The sequence below is a fragment of the Scleropages formosus genome, chromosome 14, assembly GCF_900964775.1.
Source record: "Scleropages formosus chromosome 14, fSclFor1.1, whole genome shotgun sequence".
In the NCBI taxonomy this organism is placed as follows: Eukaryota; Metazoa; Chordata; class Actinopteri; order Osteoglossiformes; family Osteoglossidae; genus Scleropages; species Scleropages formosus.
Genome location: NC_041819.1, coordinates 23505451 through 23525821, shown reverse-complemented (window position 1 = coordinate 23525821; position 20371 = coordinate 23505451). Strand labels below are relative to the sequence as shown.

General features: G+C 46.5%; 1 protein-coding gene across 1 annotated transcript; it reads right to left on the bottom strand.

Moving 5' to 3' along the window:
• Nucleotides 1-6128: 6128 nt before the first annotated feature.
• Nucleotides 6129-19673, bottom strand: LOC108928917 (activin receptor type-1C-like). The gene is made up of 9 exons (XM_029258139.1): nucleotides 19438-19673; nucleotides 12667-12897; nucleotides 10616-10858; nucleotides 10113-10343; nucleotides 9769-9936; nucleotides 9446-9602; nucleotides 8912-9036; nucleotides 8591-8721; nucleotides 6129-7756 (listed from the first exon to the last, which is right to left on the bottom strand). The coding sequence occupies exons 1-9, from the start codon at nucleotides 19526-19528 to the stop codon at nucleotides 7631-7633; spliced, it is 1503 nt and encodes a 500-aa protein (XP_029113972.1). The 5' UTR covers nucleotides 19529-19673; the 3' UTR covers nucleotides 6129-7630.
• Nucleotides 19674-20371: the final 698 nt, after the last annotated feature.

Here is a 20371-nt window from a genome sequence, read left to right as displayed (position 1 = left end):
CACGGTGTTTTTCAATCCACAACGTTCTACCGTTCATCTCGACTGCATGATCCGTACTTTATTGGACGTTTCCGTTCTACAGGACAAGATGACAGCGCTGCTGAACCCTGAACCGTTTTCTGGCCTCATTTGCTTGATCTGCTCTCGACGGCTCGACAGCATGTGTACTTCACCGTCTTCATGCTCTCACACATCTACCAAAGAACCACAACATTTATACTTATTTATTAGACACTTTCTCCAAAGCAACTTCCAGTAAACTGTTTGTAGTGTTATGAGTCCACACACCTTATTCACCGCGGTGATTTACACTGCTAGATACACTACTTACACTGAGTCACTCATCCATACATCCGTGGAACACACGCACTCTCTCTCTGTCACTCACACATTATGGGGGAACCTGAACAGCATGTCTTTGGACTGTGGGAGGAAACCAGAGCACCCTGAGGAAACCCACGCAGAAACAGGGAGAACACGCAAACTCCACACAGACTGAGCGGGGATCAAACCCATGTCCTCTCGCACCACCCAGGCACTGTGAGACAGCAGTGCTACTGAAACAAGACCGCTCAGGACACACAGCTGAGGTCATGTGTCACCTCTTCAACGCTCTTATCTGCCTCCTTCCCCTTTCAATGAAAGCATAATCATATCATTTCAATGAGCTAACAATCCATTCTGATCTCGGCGTGAATCTCGACAAACGGCCTTTCAAGACGACGATAAGAATCCGAGAGCATTCGTTGGTTCTGCTGTGAAGCGAGATGGTCGGAACACTTTTAAGGGTATCGCTTGTTGGGCGACTCTTCAAAACACTGGCGATTCTATCAAAGCTCCACATTCACTTGCCAAGTATTTGGTGCAAACCACAGTGCGGTTCCATGGTTCGAGCAGACACCTCTGGGCTGAGAGCTGCCTGACTCTTGTCCCCGATAGCGATCGGCCTGTGAATGAGCTGCGGTTCCCTGTTTGTCACACGGGCTGCTTATCAATGTACCGGTTTTACTCTGCAAAAACAGCCTTCGCCTCGATTCTGGCAATCGCCCACGGACATCACCAACCCTGACCTCCAGTTTATGGAAAGGAGAAAAAACGATCAAAGCTGCAGCAGAGGAAACCCACAAATAACGGTCTAGTCGGGTTGTTCCCGCCACTGCTGCGGTTGCCCGGCAACAGGGCGCCTGGTAAACAAATGAGCTGACTCAATACTATAGTGTTTGCAGTTCAAAGAAGCCCTGCAATGCATTGTCCTTCCTGGTCCTCGCTCGAACCAACACGCTCCCTGCAGGCGTGAGACATCAGATCGCAGCCCCGCATGCGAGAAAGCGGCAGGAATCAGAGGTGCCATCTGAAAAACAGCCTTGTGGGAACCGGGATCACCAGTTTGTCCTACATAGCTCACAGTTCATATGAGTCACTCAACAATGTGGGACCTAAATCACAATCTTTATTTGCAGATTAAAATCAAGGTACAGTCGGTGAATGCGGTCGTCAGTTAGGTGAAAATGTAAGTTGGACAAATCTAATAAAACCATGGTATCGAACTGTACGTTCATACGTGAACCCGTCATTAGCGATACGTTCCATCCAAAGGACAACGGACCCCGAAACAAGTGATTTTGGGAACAACAAGCAGGAGCCATTGTTTTTTCCCCATTGTGTCCACAAGAGTCAACGGGGAATCGACAGAAGAAACTGAAAGCGGTGCAGATACCTTTTCGACCGCTTCGCCCTACAGTTTTACCTCGGTGTTACTGCCTCCCTGGAGCACAACTCTTCACGAGCTTATAGGGTTATTAGAGTAACGTGTCCCCACGTCCGTACGTCCATCCCACACTTTTCTCCGCACTGACTGGCAGTATAAGGTTTGAACAATAACCTGCTCACAATGTTTCACCCATTTTTGCAGTTGTGGAATTTTTACCGTGTCGGTTCAGGGTAAGTACCTTGGTCAAGGGTAGTACAGCAGGAGGTGGGATTGAAACCCGTGTCCTTCTGGTATACAACAGCAGCTGTAACCACTACACTAACTGGTATGAGGAACTTCTAAGCTGTATGCATCTCAGAAAAATCTGTTTATTTATTTACCTGATGTCTTTCTACAATGCAGTTTATGATGTTACACTTCAAATAACACACACTGTCTGAAACCACTCATCCCAAGCAGGGTCACAGCAAGCCAGAGCCTAACCCAGCAGCACTGGGCGCGAAGCTGGAGGGGGTGGGGACACATCCAGGAAGGGGACACACCCAGGAAGGGATGCCACTCTGTTGCAAGGCACCTGAAGTAGGGCTCGAACCCCAGACCCGCCAGAGAGCAGGCCCCTGCCAAACCCCCTGCACCACCGCAACCCCCACCACTTCATACACTTATATACCAGTTTATAAAGCTGGAACTATGCAGTGTAAACACTTGAAAGTAAGCAAGTGAGCAGCACAGTGTCACAGTGAGTAGTGCTGCTATAACACAGCACCTGGGTGATGCGAGAGGATGTGGGTTCAATCTCCACTCAGTCTGTGGGGAGTTTGTGTCTTCTCCCTTTGTCTGCATGAGTTTCCCCCCACAGTCCAAAGACATGCTGTTCAGGTTCCCCATAGTGTGTGAGTGACAGAGAGAGAGTGTGTGTTCCACTGATGCATGGATGAGTGACCCATTGTAAGTAGTGTATCTAGCAGTACAAATCTTTGGGTGCTCTGGTTTCCTCCCACAGTCCAAAGACATGCTGTTCAGGTTCCCCATAGTGTGTGAGAGAGAGAGAGAGAGAGAGTGTGTGTGTGTGTGTGTTCCACTGATGTATGGATGAGTGACCCATTGTAAGTAGTGTATCTAGCAGTGTAAGTCACCACGGTGAATAAGATGTGTGGGCTGATAACACTGCACAGAGTTCATTGGAAGTTGTCTGCTAAATAAATGTATAATAGATACATTATGTACTTATTATAGAATCATATTTAATATAAGTTATTATATATAATAAATAAAGGAGCTTGATCAAGAGTACTACAGCAGGAGGTGGGATTCAAACCTTGGACCCAAAGGTTGCAGCTCTAACCACAATGCTATCAGCTGCCTTGTGCACTGAAATACATCAACTGACTGCAATTCAAGAGAAAAGTATTCAGTCCCAGCTGCAGTATTTTGTCTAAGGTTTTGTTTTTTACACAAATTCCAACGCTTTTCCCTCCGTTTCGAACTCAACAATTTTTTTTAAAAAGGAAAATCCAACACTTCTCGTGTCCTTCACCTCCAGAAAATATAACTTTGGTAGCCTGCTAGGCTTTATAACTTTGGTGGGGGGCGTGGCGGCGCAGTGGGTTGCACTGGGTCCTGATCTCCGGTGGGTCTGGGGTTCGAGTCCCACTTGGGTTGCCTTGCGACGGACTGGCGTCCCGTCCTGGTTGTGTCCCCTCTCCCTTCAGCCTTACGCCCTGAGTTGCCGGGTTAGGCTCCGGTTCCCCGTAACCCCGTGTGGGACAAGTGGTTCAGAAAGTGTGTGTGTGTGTATAGCCTTCTCATGAATCATAGATTTAAAATAACTTTAGCTCAGTGTGCAGACTTGAGATGTGATGCGATGAGAAAAAAATGGGACTCAACACAACAAACTGAGAAGCCCAGACGTTCTGCACCTTCCCATCAGCATCAGCAATCATAAAGTCAACGACTGCTTAAAATGCAACTTCGTCGGATAGTTATTTCTAAGCAGCATAAAAGCGAGCGTTGAACTGATTCTTCCTTCTGAACTGCAGCCTGTAAAGGGATGGAGGTTTAAGACCTTTAAATGTAAACTGACTGCATGCTGCGCTGCATGCAGATCTTATCTGCGTTTCTAGGAATCACTTTCTTCACCCTGGTTTCTCCTCTGCGGTTCAGCGTTCACCTGTTCACCCACACAGCACGCTCTACGCAGTCGCTTCAAATCAGAGTTCGACCGCGAACGTGTCCGTAAACAGGTCGGAATCAAAACTCTGAGCTCGAATTTGTAATTCGATTTACGTGCCCAGTGTGAGAGATGCGTCAGGAGGATGCGTTCGGAAGCAGACCGGGAGTGAAACGCAGCGGTGAGTGGATCACGACTCGCATTTCCTGTTATGGCCTTTGTTCAAAATCAGAAACGCCGAAAACCGCGCTCTCATTTCACTCAGGTAGTATCTGGCTCTGCCGTAAATGGCATTTTTATGAATCGGGGCTCACGCAGAGGTACGGGTGAGGTGTCAGACTCCCTCCGACCCTCACCGACTACCTGTCCGTCACAAATAATGAAATTATTACCCACAATCCTCTGCAGCGTATTCTGCTCACGACATCATCGCCTCGTCATCAGTTCCTACGTTCCGTCAATGATGGTTCAGCAACCTCACCGGATGGCAGGTGTGAGGCTTCCAGTGCCCTCCAATGCAAAATGGAAGCGCAATTTTTACTGGAGTAATTCAGGGTAGAACTCTTGATGGAGGGTACCAATGCAGGAGCCATGATTCAAACCCAAGACCTTTTGGTGGGGGCTCTAAACACTTCACCACCTGCTACCCCAAGACCACCAAACACTCACCCTGCATCTGCTACTAAGGTCAAACATTTCTAAATACCAGCCCTACAATCTGGAATCACCAGTGTGCCATAAATAGGAACGTAACGCTTATTATACACCCTGAATTCATTGTATACTTTTAATATGAATGTCTATTCCTCCTAAAATAACAAAAATATCCCATTTTATTTAACAAAATTATACTTTAATGCACACAAAGCAACAGGTTCTTAAAACAAATCTAAAGACTCATTTGTAGCAAATAGATAAATAATTCCAGCAATGCATAAAAATATAGTTTTAAAATAAACGTCTATTCATTTTAGTTCAAAATTGAATACAACGTGTTAAAGGAATATTTATACAAATATAAAATATAAAAGTCTCTGCTATTTACATTTAGTACACACATTTCACATTGGCAGAGTTCACTCGCTACAGGACTTGGTATTGGATTAGCGGTGGGATCTCAGCCCTGGTCCTTATATCCCACAGGGAGTGCAGGTCTTCTGTCTACCTGAGCTTTATACTCTCAATGATGCTGAACCCCATCCTAGCTGAACTCATTGAGCCCGCGGTACCGAGCCCATGAGTACATCAGAGAAAGCAGGAATACCTGCACACACCTGGACCCACCAGGACCAGAGCTCAGAAAGTCCCGGTCAAAGGCCAAGTTTGGACAGATCAGAACTCCCATTACTTCTGCATTCACATTCAGGGCTCACATTTAGACCTTTAAACTCACAAACTTATGCTGTTTTGATTCTTTTTTGTCCTGAATATTCACCAGAGGCCAGAAAAACCTTTCTAGGATCTTTGTGCCCTTCGACAATTATTAATGATTTCTATATTTTCTTTCTCAAGTGGTCCTTTTGTACAGCGTGACAATTTGGTGTATTAATACAGCTGGATATTTATATTGACATATGTAATTCCATAGTCAGGGTAACAGGGACTCAAAACAACAACCTTCAGATGACCAGCATTCTGACCAGGATTTTACTGCTGCCTCTGGATTTTACTGCTCACTGTTTGGTAATGACTTCAGTACACTTTCTCAAATGAAAAAAGAAACCTGCTGTGTTAAAAATTTCAAAAAAAAAAAAAAAAAAAAAAAACAACATATATTGCCTGCACACTAAGGTTTTAAAAATTCCCTTTCAGAATACAGGCTTCCCTGGGTTAAAAAATACTCATATCATGAGAATTTGCACTTAAAAAAGTAGAATTTGTCCTCTAAAATCAGATATTTCAATTATACATTGGAGCAGCACCGTTGGGTAGCTTGTAAGATCCTCAGATACATCCTGATTTTTTAAATAATGTAATGAGCCATGTAACGAACCACAAAACAGGAAAGTTTTAAAGAAAGTAGTAAAAAAAAAAAAAAGTTGAACAGGCAAAGAAAAGCCTTACCTGTCGGTTTAAAAGCTGAAGTGATAAAACACACAATTCTCCCGAAAGGCAATATCACTAGGAACTACTGTTTTGTATGATTTCGTATGATTTCATTTACTATTCATTTATTGAACAGTATACGTTACAGACCATATAAAACAGCAAAATAAGAAGAAAAGAAAAGGTAAACTGCGAGAGGGAGAGGGGAGGGGGGATAGAAAAGGATGCAAATGTGTTGTCTGTTAATAATTTTCAGCATGCTGATCTTAAGCCTGAAATTAAAGGTTTTCCAGACTAGATGTGATACTCTGGGCTTGGTTTTGAATGATTTTTTCTCAGTGTTTAAAACATAAAACAGGAATTTTGTGTGGTTGGGATTGGTGAACCATTTGTGACTTGGGAATGCTTTAGATTTACCATATAAATTAGTAGTAATAGGTTTGTTTTAACAAAGATTCTCCTTTCGAGAGGTTTTCAGAAATTAATTAAGGTGTTATGTTAGGGAAGCCTGTATTTTAAATTGCTTTGCTGTAACATTTTCCAAACCACACTTCTGTATGGTATCTACTAGAAAACGCAAAGATAAAGAGTGAGATACTTGTACGAGAGAATCTGTAGAATTATAGGCGTCCCTGGATTTGAGCTCTTTATCGAAAATTTCTTGGCTTTTGATACCCAATTTTCAGTTTACGAAACACAATAAAATCACTATCACAGAATTTAAGCAAAAACTGTTTGCGCAGTAACGTACTATGGTGCGTGTCTGTATCCAGAGCTCTTCGTCTGTTGTGACTGCTGCTCCGGGAGAGTGGGGCATTATAGGAAGCGTATGAAATTCCACACGAGCGTCTGCAGGCTATAGTTGGGAGTGTTATTTAATCAATCGATCGCAGAGATAGCAGCGCAATTGGCAGGAAAAGTTTAGCTGACGATTTTTCAGGTATGTAGGAGCATTTCAGCAGCAGTGGGCAGTTTAAGAAAGTTGTTCCCAATAAACGGTACATGTTCAGTGGATCCCTCCCTGGTTTATTCCTCATCCTGCAGAGAACTGACTGATTATAAAGGAAAGTGGGAATTACCCTGGGGCTGTAAGTGTGTAAATGTGTGTTTTATGTTGCACTGAAATCAGTGGTTCACAGTTATATAGATGTTTCACAGCGTTCTAGTCATTTCTGGAAGATGCTGGCAACAAATTATTATTTTTCCCCATTGTTGTCCCACAGTGTTTTCAGGAACTGATTGATTCCATAAACTGAGGGATGCCTGTACCTTCCGCAAGGTCATATAATACAGTGACCGATCCCATGTAAATGGACAAAAAATGGAGCAGATGTCCTTCTTCACGATGGTGGAACGGAGTCTCGTGGAGATGACCATGTGGAGGAACAGATCACGCATATGTCCTGTTCTCAGGCAAGATGGTGCACGCTTGCAGTCAAAACACATTCCGCCGGGCGTCACGCGAATGGCAAACACATCAGTAGAACAGCTTCAAGTTTCGGGCACTTAATTTTGTCTGAGGTAGCATGGAATCCGTACAAATGAACCATCCGTCATGGCCCAGGGGAGCGAGAGTTTGGCATCCGAAGAGATGTACATGACCGGAGGGGCACAACCATGAAATATCAGGAAGTGTCCACTGAGAGCCTTTGGCAGCCAGTGACAGACCAGGCCATATGTGTTCCCACTGACCAAGGGCCTGGCTAATCTGGGATGTCCTTGACCACAGCCACCTGCGAGATGGTCTTCTTGACACGCAGGGCCGTGAGTCTAGCGGCAGCGTTGCCATACCAGCACTCCCGCATGATCTTGCCCATGACCCGCAGTGCCTGACGGATACAAAGAGTCACAATGAGACTGACCTGCAGCTACCATTAGGTGCGGACAGGTATAAAATATGATGATATAATACAAAGTAAGATAGTAAATATTCCGACGCAATCCTTGTACCCTGGCATAACCCATTAGTACTCTGCTGTTGGCTGAGAATCCATCCCCCATCTCGAACATCTACCAGGGGTTTAGAGTGATTCTCCTCTACATCATAACTATGTCACAGACAAGACAGTATCACTCCCCAGGAAGAGCGCTACAATCCCCTCTGGATGTCCGCTGGTCCCACTCACAAGTCCAAAATCAAAAGTCCATAGATTCTCATTGTGATGGAATGAGCTCCCTCTATCGTTCAGAGCTGCTGAATCCCTCCCACATTCAAGAAGGGGCTCAATCTCATCTCTTTCAGATCCACTTCTCTCCTGATCTCCTAACAATTACGGAAATTATTTCAACACTATCTTCCACGATTATCTACGTATTTGATATTTGAATGTTACTTCTCTAGGAGCTACTTGAGGGATGTGAACCAGCAACATAGTGGTATCAGACACACAAGCTGTGTGTCAGTATTCCCGTGTCTGTATCTAAAGCTCCTCATCTTTTGGTGAATGACCTTTTCTTTACACCGTTGTGCACCATTCTGGAGGAAAGCATCTGTTAAACGAATGAACGTAAATGTTAATGTTAAAAATGCTCTCCCCAGTGTAAGAGCCATGCGATTGGTTTAAAAATGCCCCTCCCTTCTTTTGAAACACACCCACTGGTTACCACGTCACTTCTGTCTCATACACAGTATCAACCTTTGACTACTGATGAAGCTCCTTTACCTCACAGCTTTGCCACTGATTAGGAATGCTGGGTCTAAACTTCTGGTCACACACCACCTTCCTCATGTCCTCCACCGATGGATCTGAGGGCACCATGTCGTAGTAAGGCAACTGGTAATCTTCATAGCTCCCTGTGAAGAAAAATACCCAAAACTCAGCTGAGCGACTAAGAAAAATCAGGTTTGCAGCTTCAGAATGACTCTCGTACTTGAGCTGTAAAAGATTCCCATGGGTCCACGCTGAACCGAAATGACATGTTCTCCTTTCTACACTTCTGCTGCCCTTGAAAACGGCTGGCCTGCAACAGCAGAGCCCACCCACCTCCAACGGGACACCTCCGGGCCAGCTCCCAGAACACCAGCCCCAGCGCGTAGATATCCGCCCGCTTGAATGACTCAAAGTTGCTCGTGTTCATTGTGTCATCCAGGATCTCTGGGGCCATGTACCTGAAGTCCACAAACTGGTCACAACCTCATAGTGCACATTTTCCTTTAACAAGGAACACATATTTCCCGTTAAAATGCAAAAAAAAAAAAAAAAGTTGCACAAAGGTCTGAATAATTATTGACAGACTGGGCTACTGAGATGGATGTGTGTATCTCTGACAACTATGAGACAGCTGATAGTGCAGTGGTTAGAGCTGCCTTTGGACCCAAAGGTTACAGGTATGAATCCAACCTTCAGAAAGGTATTTTCTCTAAATCGCTCCAGTAAAACTGGCCAAGCGTATAAATGCGTAAATCATTGCAAGGAGCTTAAAATTACAATTTTCGTTGAAGAAACCGACCAACTAAATGAATGAACGTTGAAGCAGCTCATGATTTTGCTATTTGTCAGAGTGGGCGGAGCTTTCACCTCTTAGTTCCCACTCTGTGATTGGCCGGAATGTCCATGATGTTAGTGACAGAGTCGTGCTTCACGGCCAAGCCCAGATCGGCGATGACGGCCATTCCACTTTTCTTCACCAGGATGTTTTTGGACTTCAGGTCTCTGTGCGCGATGGCAGGTTTACCTGTCCGACGGAAAATAAATAACACGCACAGCAGTCGTTTGAAGGACCTCCTCAGATCTCCACTGCGGTACGAAACTTAGACAAAACATACTGGTTAAAATGTCTTTTGGACACTGCCGCTCCGAAAGGTACTACCCTGCGGTGACAGACAGAGGCTGCAGCTCACCCTGAGTGCCGATGATCTCCATGTGGAGGTGGGCCAGACCGCTGGCCACAGAGAGCGCCAGGACCAGCATCGCTTCCACCGAGACGGTGTACCTGTTCAGGTAGTCGAACAGGGAGCCGTGCTCGTGGTACTCGGACACCAGCCACAGCTGGGTCCACACCCCATTATCTACGACATGAAAAGAGGGACCGCGTACACTTCTGTTTAGCTGTGCAGTCATTTATATGACTCTTTCAACAAGGTGACATACAGGGTCTGTACACTAAGCTCAATAAAAAGGTGCCGCTCATTTGGCTGGATGACGGTGCGACGTTAACGGATCTGGCGCCGGTTTGGAGACGGACCCTTGTTGTCGGCGGCGATGAAGCCCAGGATGTTCTCGTGCCTCAGCATGATGGTCTGATAGATCTCGGCCTCGCGGAACCAGGAGCGCTCGTCTCGAGAGGAGAAGATCTTGACGGCCACGTCCTCACCGCGCCACTTGCCCCGCCACACCTCGCCATAGCGGCCCTTCCCGATGACCTCCTGCAGGACGATGCTCCTGGCAATGGTCCTCTGGACCAGCAGGGGGAGCCCTAGAGAGGAGAAACGAGAGCAACTGGAACGGCAACCTGAGGTCCAATGTCCATGTGCCAAACCAGGGAGGACCCTGTGGCCCTGCATTTACCACCACTTTACCTGCACGTACTGTAAATATCTGGATGTTTTTCTCAAAAGTTAAACCCCTTCTTAGAGGCGTAACGCCACATGCTACAAAATCATCATAGAACCTTAACCGTCAGCTTACAAGCCATCCTACAATATGCTTTAATAGGCTCCATTGAATCGATTCGAGGGCCATCCATACCAGATCCGGACCCAGATGCGCTCAAGTCGCAGATCAGCTCCTGGAGACTCTTGTCAGGGGACATGAGGTTCCGGTCATCCGGGGGCTCCTCTGGGTCAGGCCTGTGGAGTCGGGCCAAGCGGCAGCGCTGCCCCTGCGCCGTGCACACGGCCAGGAGGACGACGGCACACAGCAAACAGGAGGGCACCAGGACCACAGCTGCCACCTCCAGGCTGCCCCAGCCAGGTTCGACCGCCGGTCGCTCTGTGCGCGGAGGGACGGGGAGATGCGGTAATTGGTCGTGGGGCAGCGACCAGCCCCCCTTTCTCAATGCACAATAGACCTTTCTTCACCGTCAGCCCTCTGTGGATGGAGGAATGATGAGCAACGCTGCCCCCTACTGGCCAGTTGCTGCCAACACATTAATTTGAAACCAAGTGGGTGATTGTTCACCTTCATAAAGCTGCTTAGATCCCAGTGGAGTTCGGTCGTTGAGATGCACCGTTAAAAAGTGCAGTTCACGTTCTCGAAGACCTGCTTGTGATCCTGCGGTTCGGCGGTTCATTTTGCGTTTTCTCACTTACTCAGCGTGAGCGTGAACACAGACGCACGCGTGCACATGCAGACACACATCGAGATACCCCGGACGACACGCCTGCTGCTCATCTCGCATTTCGGAGGGGCGCAAGCTGGCGTGTGTTGGGCTGGCGATGCAGAAACTCACATTATGCCCCACTAAGCCTATCTATTGACCGCAGTGCGTCTGAAAACCACAAACCCGACTTTTGACATGAGGTACGAGGACTAGCAAATGAAATCCACTAAAAAATTAAACAAAATCTAAACCTCCTAAATAAACTAAGTTATTTACTGATTCCATCTCCTCTTATTTTGGAAGTGGTAACAATCAATGCCCTTGTGATGGGTGCGATCAATATAGTAACCAAGGCAACGGTCATAACGGACAGAGCCGCCGATCAACGCGAGGCGTCAGAGGCCCGGCCTTCAGCAGCACCACAGTAGAAAACGTGGTAATATTTGAGCACAGGGTAAGAGATTTTGGATGGAAAGAGGGCAAAATGGAGAAAAAAAAGGTTTTATATCAAACGCAGCCGTTCAGCGGGGGGTGTGATTGTGCTGATCAGAAAACATTAAATACTTCGGACAGATACACCATCTATTAATATGTGCGGTTTATTTTTCTACTGTAAATTTTTTAAAGTCTTTCTGCTTTCTGGAACACTGCGGTACGGTAAACTGAGCTTCTACCCTCCAGTCACATCATAGGCAATAAGCTCCAATATTGAACTAATAACCTACCAATAACTAATAACTATCAGCCCGTCTCTCCGTCCGTCTGTCTGCTCCCAGTTAAAAGACGAGGTTTGTGAGCCCTTTGGAATCACCCACATATCTTTAATGGCATTAATGACTTGACGAGGGGGTGTTATTCAGAAGTCACACTAACAGACTAATTAGCATATTCCAGTGACTAATACATTCACATTTACATATTCATTTAGCAGACACTTTTCTCCAAAACGACGTATATCTGACAGAGATGTGTAGTATAACAGAATCTGCTTCAACTAATAACAGACGAACACTGTATTTCTATCCAACGCTGAAAATGGGTGGGGTCTCCTGCAATTAGTCTGACTGTTATTATTATTGTCATTGTTCTTATTATTTATTATTATTATTAGTAGTAGTAGTAGCAGTAATAGTAGTCGTAGCTATTACTGCCATTATTACTGCTCCCAGGTGTCCCTGATCACGGTACGACAGGCAGCTAAGTGACGTGGCTCCATGGAGACGATGTGCGCTCCACAGGTTCCAGCAATCACTGCACACATCTTTCCTTCCCCATCCGTGTTCCTGCACTCGCCGGGGCATTTATGAACCCCGACGGGCCGATCGCACGGCGCCCGGCGGTTAACCTCGGCCGACGTGCTTATGTCACAGGATCTGTCTATCGGATCAGCGCTGCAGGCATCGGAGAAAGGGTCAAAGAGCACTCACACATGCGCGCGCGCGCGCACGCACACACACACACACACGCACGCACGTACCTGGCTGCAGGCGCAGCGTCTCGTTGTTGCAGAAGTCGGTGAAGCAGCAGCTCCTTTTGGAGACGTTGCGGGAGCCGTAGCAGAACACCTGGCCCTTCATCTGCGAGGGGGACAGGCAGGACTTGACGGCCTCCTCCCTCCCGTCGATGAGCGTCACCGAGTTCCAGCAGGCGCCGTCCACTCCGGTCTCGCACGTGTTGTTGGCACACAGCTGGCACACGCATTTGAGGCCTGCGACACGGAAACCACAGCAGCAACTTCACACTCTAGGCTTCCAGGATAGGCTCTGGACCACGGTGACCCTGCAGTGGACAAGGGGTTATTGACGACTGATGGATGGATGGATGGATGGATCTACTCCTTTGTTGGCATGGTGATGCAGTCCAATGAGTATGCTACCTGGACCATCTCCTTCCATAACCCAAGCACCCAACCTAATGATGCCGATCAACAGATGCCAACGCTGACTGACGGTCACAGTGTATTCTGCCTCCCTACCCCCCCCCCCCCCCCCAGCCTTTTCTACCAGACGTCAGTAACTCCACAACAAAAGGCTGCAGATAGAACATGGCGAGGACACTGCTAATCCAGTTAGCCGCAGTCTTCCAGACAGATCCATGTGGCGCAAGCGCTTGGCCGCCCCACCGAGGGGGGGGGGGGGGGGCTTTTCCCGTTACGCAACTCTGGGCTTCAGGCAATTCGGGGAAGAGCAGCGTAATGCAGCTTAGTGGAAGAACTGGGTTATCTGTGGCTTCTGCTGGACACGTGGAGACCCCCCGTTAACCACGGGGGTTGGAGGCATCGCGCTGTGTAGTGGTTAGTACTGTTGGCTTTGCAGTTAGAGATTGCAGGTTCGAATTCCACCTCCTGCTGTAGTTCCCTTGATTAAGGTTCATGCCCTGAACTGATACAGTAAAAACTACTCAGCTGTTTAAATGGGTAAATCAGTGTAAGTAGATTAACACTGTAAGTTGCTTTGGAGAAAAGTGTCAGCTGGATGAATAAAGTTTATGTAAATGAAGCAGGGTCGCCACACATGCCGAGACACGGAGGAAGACCTTCTCCGATCCATCTGTGCAAAACTGTCAGAAACTCTAGTACTTGTGTGATCAGGTTCTGAGCTGATGTACAACTCATGACGAAGGGAAAACAGAACCAGGGGTAAACAAGAACATGCTTTTCTCCAAAGCAATGTTCAAAGGAAAACAGAAGTGGATTCAAGAACATATGATGAGTTTTAGAACACAGCTTGTATGTCTGACGCCACCACGGTGCTGGTTCACATCCCTCAAGTAGCTCCTATAGAAGTGACTTTCAAATATCAAATGCATAGCTAATCATAGCAGATGGTGTTGGTTGCTCATGTATGTAGCTGTCAGGAGATAAGTGGCTCTGAAAAAGATGGGTTTGAGACCCCTCTTGAATACTGGGAGGGATTCAGCAGCTCTGAGGGACAGAGGGAGTTCATTCTATACCTTTGTCCACCCTTCAATACGCCTCGTTCAACCTGCAAGCTAACAGTTTCTCTTCTCCCCAGTGCCAATCAGGAAAAGGAAACGAAAGTGCCTCTTGGGGCTTCGAGCTCACACCCTTCCGATAAGTACAGTATCTCTGGCACACTGTACTCCCAGCTCGACGATGCATTGTACACATACACTAATTCTGGACACCTTTAAGGAAAGCTGACTTCTTGGACAAAGATACCCGATCGCCGTTTCTGAAATATTGTGCTTTTCCGCCCTTGCTTTACACTGTTAGTCTGAAAGCGTCCGCAGCATTACCGCCGGAACCAGAAGGAAATCATTGCCGACACTTTCTGACTTGTCGGATGCGCTCGTGATCTCTCCGCGCTGCCGTTCCGGTTTCTCCGTTGCTCTCACTCAGTGCAGCTGCTGTTACCAATCAATTAAAAAAAAATGTAAAAAACTGCTATCTGACAACCTTATCCAAGTACAAGCAAAAACAGGACCACTTGGCACCTAAATCCATCCACCCCCGACTGCGCCTATCAAGAAAGACAGCTGAGTACGAGAAGCGAAGGATGTGTCTATATATTAAAAGGTGACTAAGCTTGCAGTCGTGACACTGTTTGAGGAATTAATATTGTTACATAACCTGCAGAACACAATCAAAGAAAAAAATAACAAGGGTGGGACTGCACACTTCATATAGCCTAATAATAATATCACACAGCCCTGGCAGTGTCTTTCCAAGGGTGGAAGGTGGGGGCTGTTTATGTGGGAAACTGCCGCTTTGCGGTCCCGTCTGCTCTCACGGTCGTGACCAGTGAGTCGCTCCGGCATCCGGCACAACGGAGCAGCTAGAACGCAGGTCACCGTTCTGCGGACTCCGCTACGAAAGATTGCCTTAGGGGCCAACCCCTTAACCGTCCGTCCGAGTGCCTCGACAGCTTCTCCTGTCCTTAGAGCAGAACCACCAGATGTCCTGGCTTTGGGCACCGAGCGAAACGTGGTACCGCGATCACAGTGGGAACTAAGAACAGAAGGACAGAAAACAAGATCCCAGATCACTCAGAAAAGTACATTCATATGACACCTTTCTTCCAGATGTCCTCTGTCTCCAAGGTAACCTAGAGTGTTAGGTTTATGTATTAGATCTTGCACATATATACAGTACGAAGAGCACAGCGCGCACTCACACACCGACATGTGTTTACCACGTTGGTAGCCATGCCACCCTAACACATACACTTGGGTACCATGAAGAAACACCTAGCTGCCATGCCTCCCCCATTTAAACCTCTGCTTGACAATGAGTAAGGACCTGCTCCGGAGCCACAGGCACGGAAAACCCTTCAAGTCTGTTCCGATTGCCTTCTCCCTGACACCGTACCCAGCCTGAAAGTTCCAGAACATGGACTATTTTACCCAGAAATCCTGAGTCGGTGTCCTCTTGTCCCATGAATCTGTACATTTGTCACACAATTTTTTACCCATGAATACAGCTGGGTAATTTTACTGTATCAGTTCAGCATAAGTACCTTGATCAAGGGTACGACAGCAGGAACAGAGAGTCAAGGCTTGGTCCTGACCTCAATGTCATAGGTGTAACAACAGCAGTACCTGCCACCATACTATTAGCCCTACACATCCCCAGCACTCAATATATACACACACACACACACACACACACACACACACACACACACACACACATTTTCAGAACCGCTTGTCCCATACGGGGTCACGGGGAACCGGAGCCTACCCGGCAACACAGGGCGTAAGGCCGGAGGGGGAAGGAGACACACCCAGGACAGGACGCCAGTCCGTCACAGGGCACCCCAAGCGGGACTCGAACCCCAGACCCACCAGACAGCAGGACCGTAGTCCAACCCACTGCGCCACCGCACCCCCCTCAATATATACATATATATTATAATATTTTATATATTATACTACAGTGGACCATCAACCCGCCCAGGGTGTACTCTCCTTCCGCCTTGCCCACTGATTCTGAAACAGATTTGCTGTGACCCAAGTCAGGACAAGGGAAAATTAAATAATGAAAAAAAATACACACACACACACACACACACACACACACACACACACACACACAAGTACATCAGTGGTGCTTTCAGTAAAAGCTGTTTTCTAGAGGAATGCAAAAAATGGTATATTGGGAAATACCAGAATCACTAATGTAATTACATGTACAGTCCATGGACAGCATACTGAAAAATAAAAGAATATTTCTTCTTCAGTGCTGGTAAAACAGTATTTGCTCAACAGTTGAAGTGGATCCAACTACACGCAACATCCAAAACATAAACAAACACTTTTTTTGATCATTTAAAAAGAAAAAACAGTTCCCTGTTTCTGGTGCTATTTTCACAAAGCACTCACACTGCTGTCTGCTGGGGGAAAGCTGAGTGATGCCAAACAGTTACCGTGATGACACTGGTATTAAAGCCTCTCCAAGGCATTGAAGGCGTTCAATTATCACCACAAACATCCCCTCTGAGATGCCCAGCTGAGGACATACTTGACATCAACATGATCCTCCGGTGTTCAGCAGCGCCATTTGGCACACAGCTACATCCCGTGACAAAATCACAGCGTTTCCGAAAAAAAGTCATAAATACACACACGCAGTTTCGGAACCGCTCGTCCCATTCGGGGTCGCGTGGAACCGGAGCCTACCCGGTAACAGAGGGCGTAAGGCCGGAGGGGGAGAGGACACACCCAGGACGGGACACCAGTCCGCCGCAAGGCACCCCAAGCGGGACTTGAACCCCAGACCCACCGGAGAGCAGGACCAGGTCCAACCCACTGCGTCACCGCACCCCAAGTCATAAATATGACAAACCAAAAAAATTACAAATATGTCATAAGGTTTTTACGCCCAACCTTGTGTATGACTGAAGACACCACAGCAATGGGGCCTAAAATTCCCAAAGACCTGAACAGCGCAAGAAAATATAAAGATCAAAACACAATTCAGCTGTGCAATTTCTTCTGATCCCCGAATTCTTTATGAGTTAAACATGTTCATAGCTGGTATCATATGGAATATCAAGAGCTGCTAAAAATTTTGCTCTTTTAAACATTTTCATGCAATAATCTTACAAATTCACATTAGAGCGGCTTAGATTTTTCCATTCTATCTTTAGGAGGCGTGTCCATGACATCCAATCAGAAGCTCCACATACGAGTCAACAGCCAATCACAGAATGAATTGCATTCTTACATTCCACTGAAATGCGAACCTCTGATTCACTTCACAACTTTCTTAGAGTCCACATTGACAGCTGCCTTTACATAGCAGATAAAATAACCGATTTCAACTGTTGTAAATAATTTAAGATTATTTACATTTATATTTGCTTTATTCATTTAGCAGAGCTTTTCTCCAAAACGACGTACATCTCATAGAAAACGCAATGTGTTCATCACATTAGCAGAAAGAGACTTAGATGCAGATGTGTGATTCTTAAGGACAGTTACTTTCCACCATATGAACCAATCTATATCACTCAAGAAGCTGCAGAAAAGTTTTTCCGAAAATCTACAATTCCTTATTACATTCCTATTATTTTTAATTCATTACTACATTTATACATTACTATAAGTATATAGCATAAATGTATAATACATTAAACATTTATACATTACTAATACATTATCATGATTCTATGTTGTTTTGAATATGTTGTGTTCATTTCACCATCAGGCTATGTTAATATATTCAGAGAACATGAAAAATTATTAATTTCAAAGAGAATTGGGGAAGTTTTTTTTAGACGCTTTGCTGCATTTCAACAGATATTTTTTGAGTGACATTTTTGCAATCAGACCATGATCTCAACTTTGATTTCCTCATCATACAGACTTGTATAATTCAGTCCTATAGCGGTCTTCTTATTCTTCATAACTCCATCTGAAATTATTACACCCTTGAGCAAAGCGCTCAGTCTGAATTACTTCAGGAAGGAAACTGCCAGGAATATGGAAGTAAAGGAATGAACTAAATAGAAATGAAAGCGGTAAAAGCAAAACAGAAACATGACAAATATCCAACGGCAAATATTAATGACTGATAAATTATTGGTTGTTTCATCTTAAAAATTCCTCAAACGTGACTTTCTCTTCTGAAATTTCTGCAGAAATCTATGAGCACCATCCCTTTCTAACGTTCGTGTGCTATCTTTGTACACTTTTTTTACACCTGTCAATACACGCAGCAGAGGAACTCAGAAGATGAGAATTGCAAGTGTTCTTCTGTGTGCCACTCGCACCCTGATTCTTTACATTGGTGGGATATGGTCCCATAGCAGCCCGTGGTGGTGAGGAGGCCTATGAATTCCGAATGGCCCAAATTCTTTTAGGTGGGGGTGGGGGTGGGGTGGCGGGTCCCTTCTCCCTCTTTACTCACAGTGACTCCTACAGTGATCCAAGTCCCTGGTGGGGGGGACTATGACTGGAATGAGTAAGACTCTCCTCCAAGTGTGTTACATCATCCAGTGAAGCCTATACAGCGTGGAATGAAAAGTGTGCGTGTGTGTGTGTGTGTGTGTGTGTGTGTGAGAGAGAGGCTGGTGCTCTGCCTCACATCCTGTGCTTCTAGGACAGGCTCCAGACCACGGTGACCCTGCGCTGGGCCACTGGTTATTGATGATCGGTGGACAGACAGTAGTATGTAGTTAAACTGTGTATTAAAAATAAAATTAATGTGATGGACAGAGATTATCGTTGCTTACAGCTGGTATTAAATAATCATGATTTTAAGGCACTCAACAGAGCACAAAGCAGATATTAATAGTTTTTCTTGAACCGGAGGAGTCCATTCCATTCATTTAAACTATTAGATCACTACTAAACCTTTAATCTATTATGAAATATGAATGACCATAATGTTTATATTATAGAAATTGTGCGTGTATAGTATTACATTAAATCGTTGCATATAAAATGACAGATGTTTAATATTGTGTATATATAAATCAAAATATGTGTTTGTTAGGTTGGTATATTAATTAATAAATTACTGTTTACCTGTCCTTCCTCTTCTTTCCATTATTTACTGCATTGATTGGTTTGCTGTGTCCAAGCCGAGTCTCGAGCCCCGTTAAATCACTAAGACGATTAATATCCGCCGCAGGTTTGTTTTAAGTGACACTTGAGGGGCGAACAAGTTATTAATATCCGAGTTGCCGCTATAATAAACCAGCGCCCAAAGACAATGACACAGAGTGTGGTCGAAGCCCAGCGAGAGTCGCGCAGGGGGAAAGTGCGGCGGCGCGCGTACTACCTGCGCAGAGGTGCGCGAGCGACAGGAGCAGGAGTCCGGGTCCGAGCGCGGGCCGCGCGTGAGCGGGAGCGCGAGCGCCGTGGCGCGCCATGGCCGTGCTGTCATCCGCCCGGCGCGGGGGCGCCGGCGCGCGTCATTGGGGGTCCGGACCGGGAGATGGAGAGTCGCTGTTGCGCGGTCCGCGCGCGCTTCTCCAGCAGAAAGCAGCCGCGGCGGGCGAGAGCGCGCAATCGAGAATGCGCACCGCCTTCCAGCCCCCCCACCCCCCAAAACCACCGACGCGCAATCCCGAGGCCGCTTGAGTGACGGCCGCTAAAGAGGATTAGCGAGTGAGCCGCTCCGCGGGAGGGAGCGCTGCTGGGGGGGTGAGCGCGCGAGCCGGTCAGGAGTCACCCCTCCTGAGAGACGGGTTTACCACATTTCGCGGTAAGTCTGTCCGTCACCCAGCAGGAGCGCTCCGCGTCAGCTAACAGTGTCAGTGAATTGGTAAATGTAAAAGTAAGGCTGAAGGGTGCGGTGGCACAGTGGGTTGGAGCGGGTCCTGCTCTCCGGTGGGTGTGGGGTTCGAGTCCCGTTTGGGGTGCCTTGCGATGGACTGGCGTCCCGTCCTGGGTGTGTCCTCTCTAGCCTTTTGCCCTGTGTTGCCGGGTTAGGCTCTGGCTCCCATATAGGACAAGCAGTTCAGACTCTGTGTGAGAAAGTAAGGCTGTTGGTTCAAATCCTAGCTCCTGCTGTAAACTTGATGAAGGCAATTATCCTGGATAAATACAGTAAAAAATACCCTGCTCTAGACACTGTCTGCTGAGCTTATGAAAGGCCAGCAGCTGTCATGGTAACTCTACAGTTATTTTTACCCCAAATCACAGTCAGTGAAAGCTGAGAAATACAGACATCCCTTATTGGCTGGTTGTTTTCATAGGAATATCAGGTGAAG

Excerpts from the sequence above, each read along its gene's own strand:
- LOC108928917 (XM_029258139.1), bottom strand. The coding sequence starts at position 19,528 with ATGGCGCGCCACGGCGCTCGCGCTCCCGCTCACGCGCGGCCCGCGCTC. Across the intron at positions 10,859-12,666 it reads GACGCTGCGCCTGCAGCCAG|AGCGACCGGCGGTCGAACCT; the intron begins GTACGTGCGTGC and ends CTCCGCGCACAG. Across the intron at positions 9,937-10,112 it reads CATCGCCGCCGACAACAAGG|ATAATGGGGTGTGGACCCAG; the intron begins GTCCGTCTCCAA and ends TTCATGTCGTAG.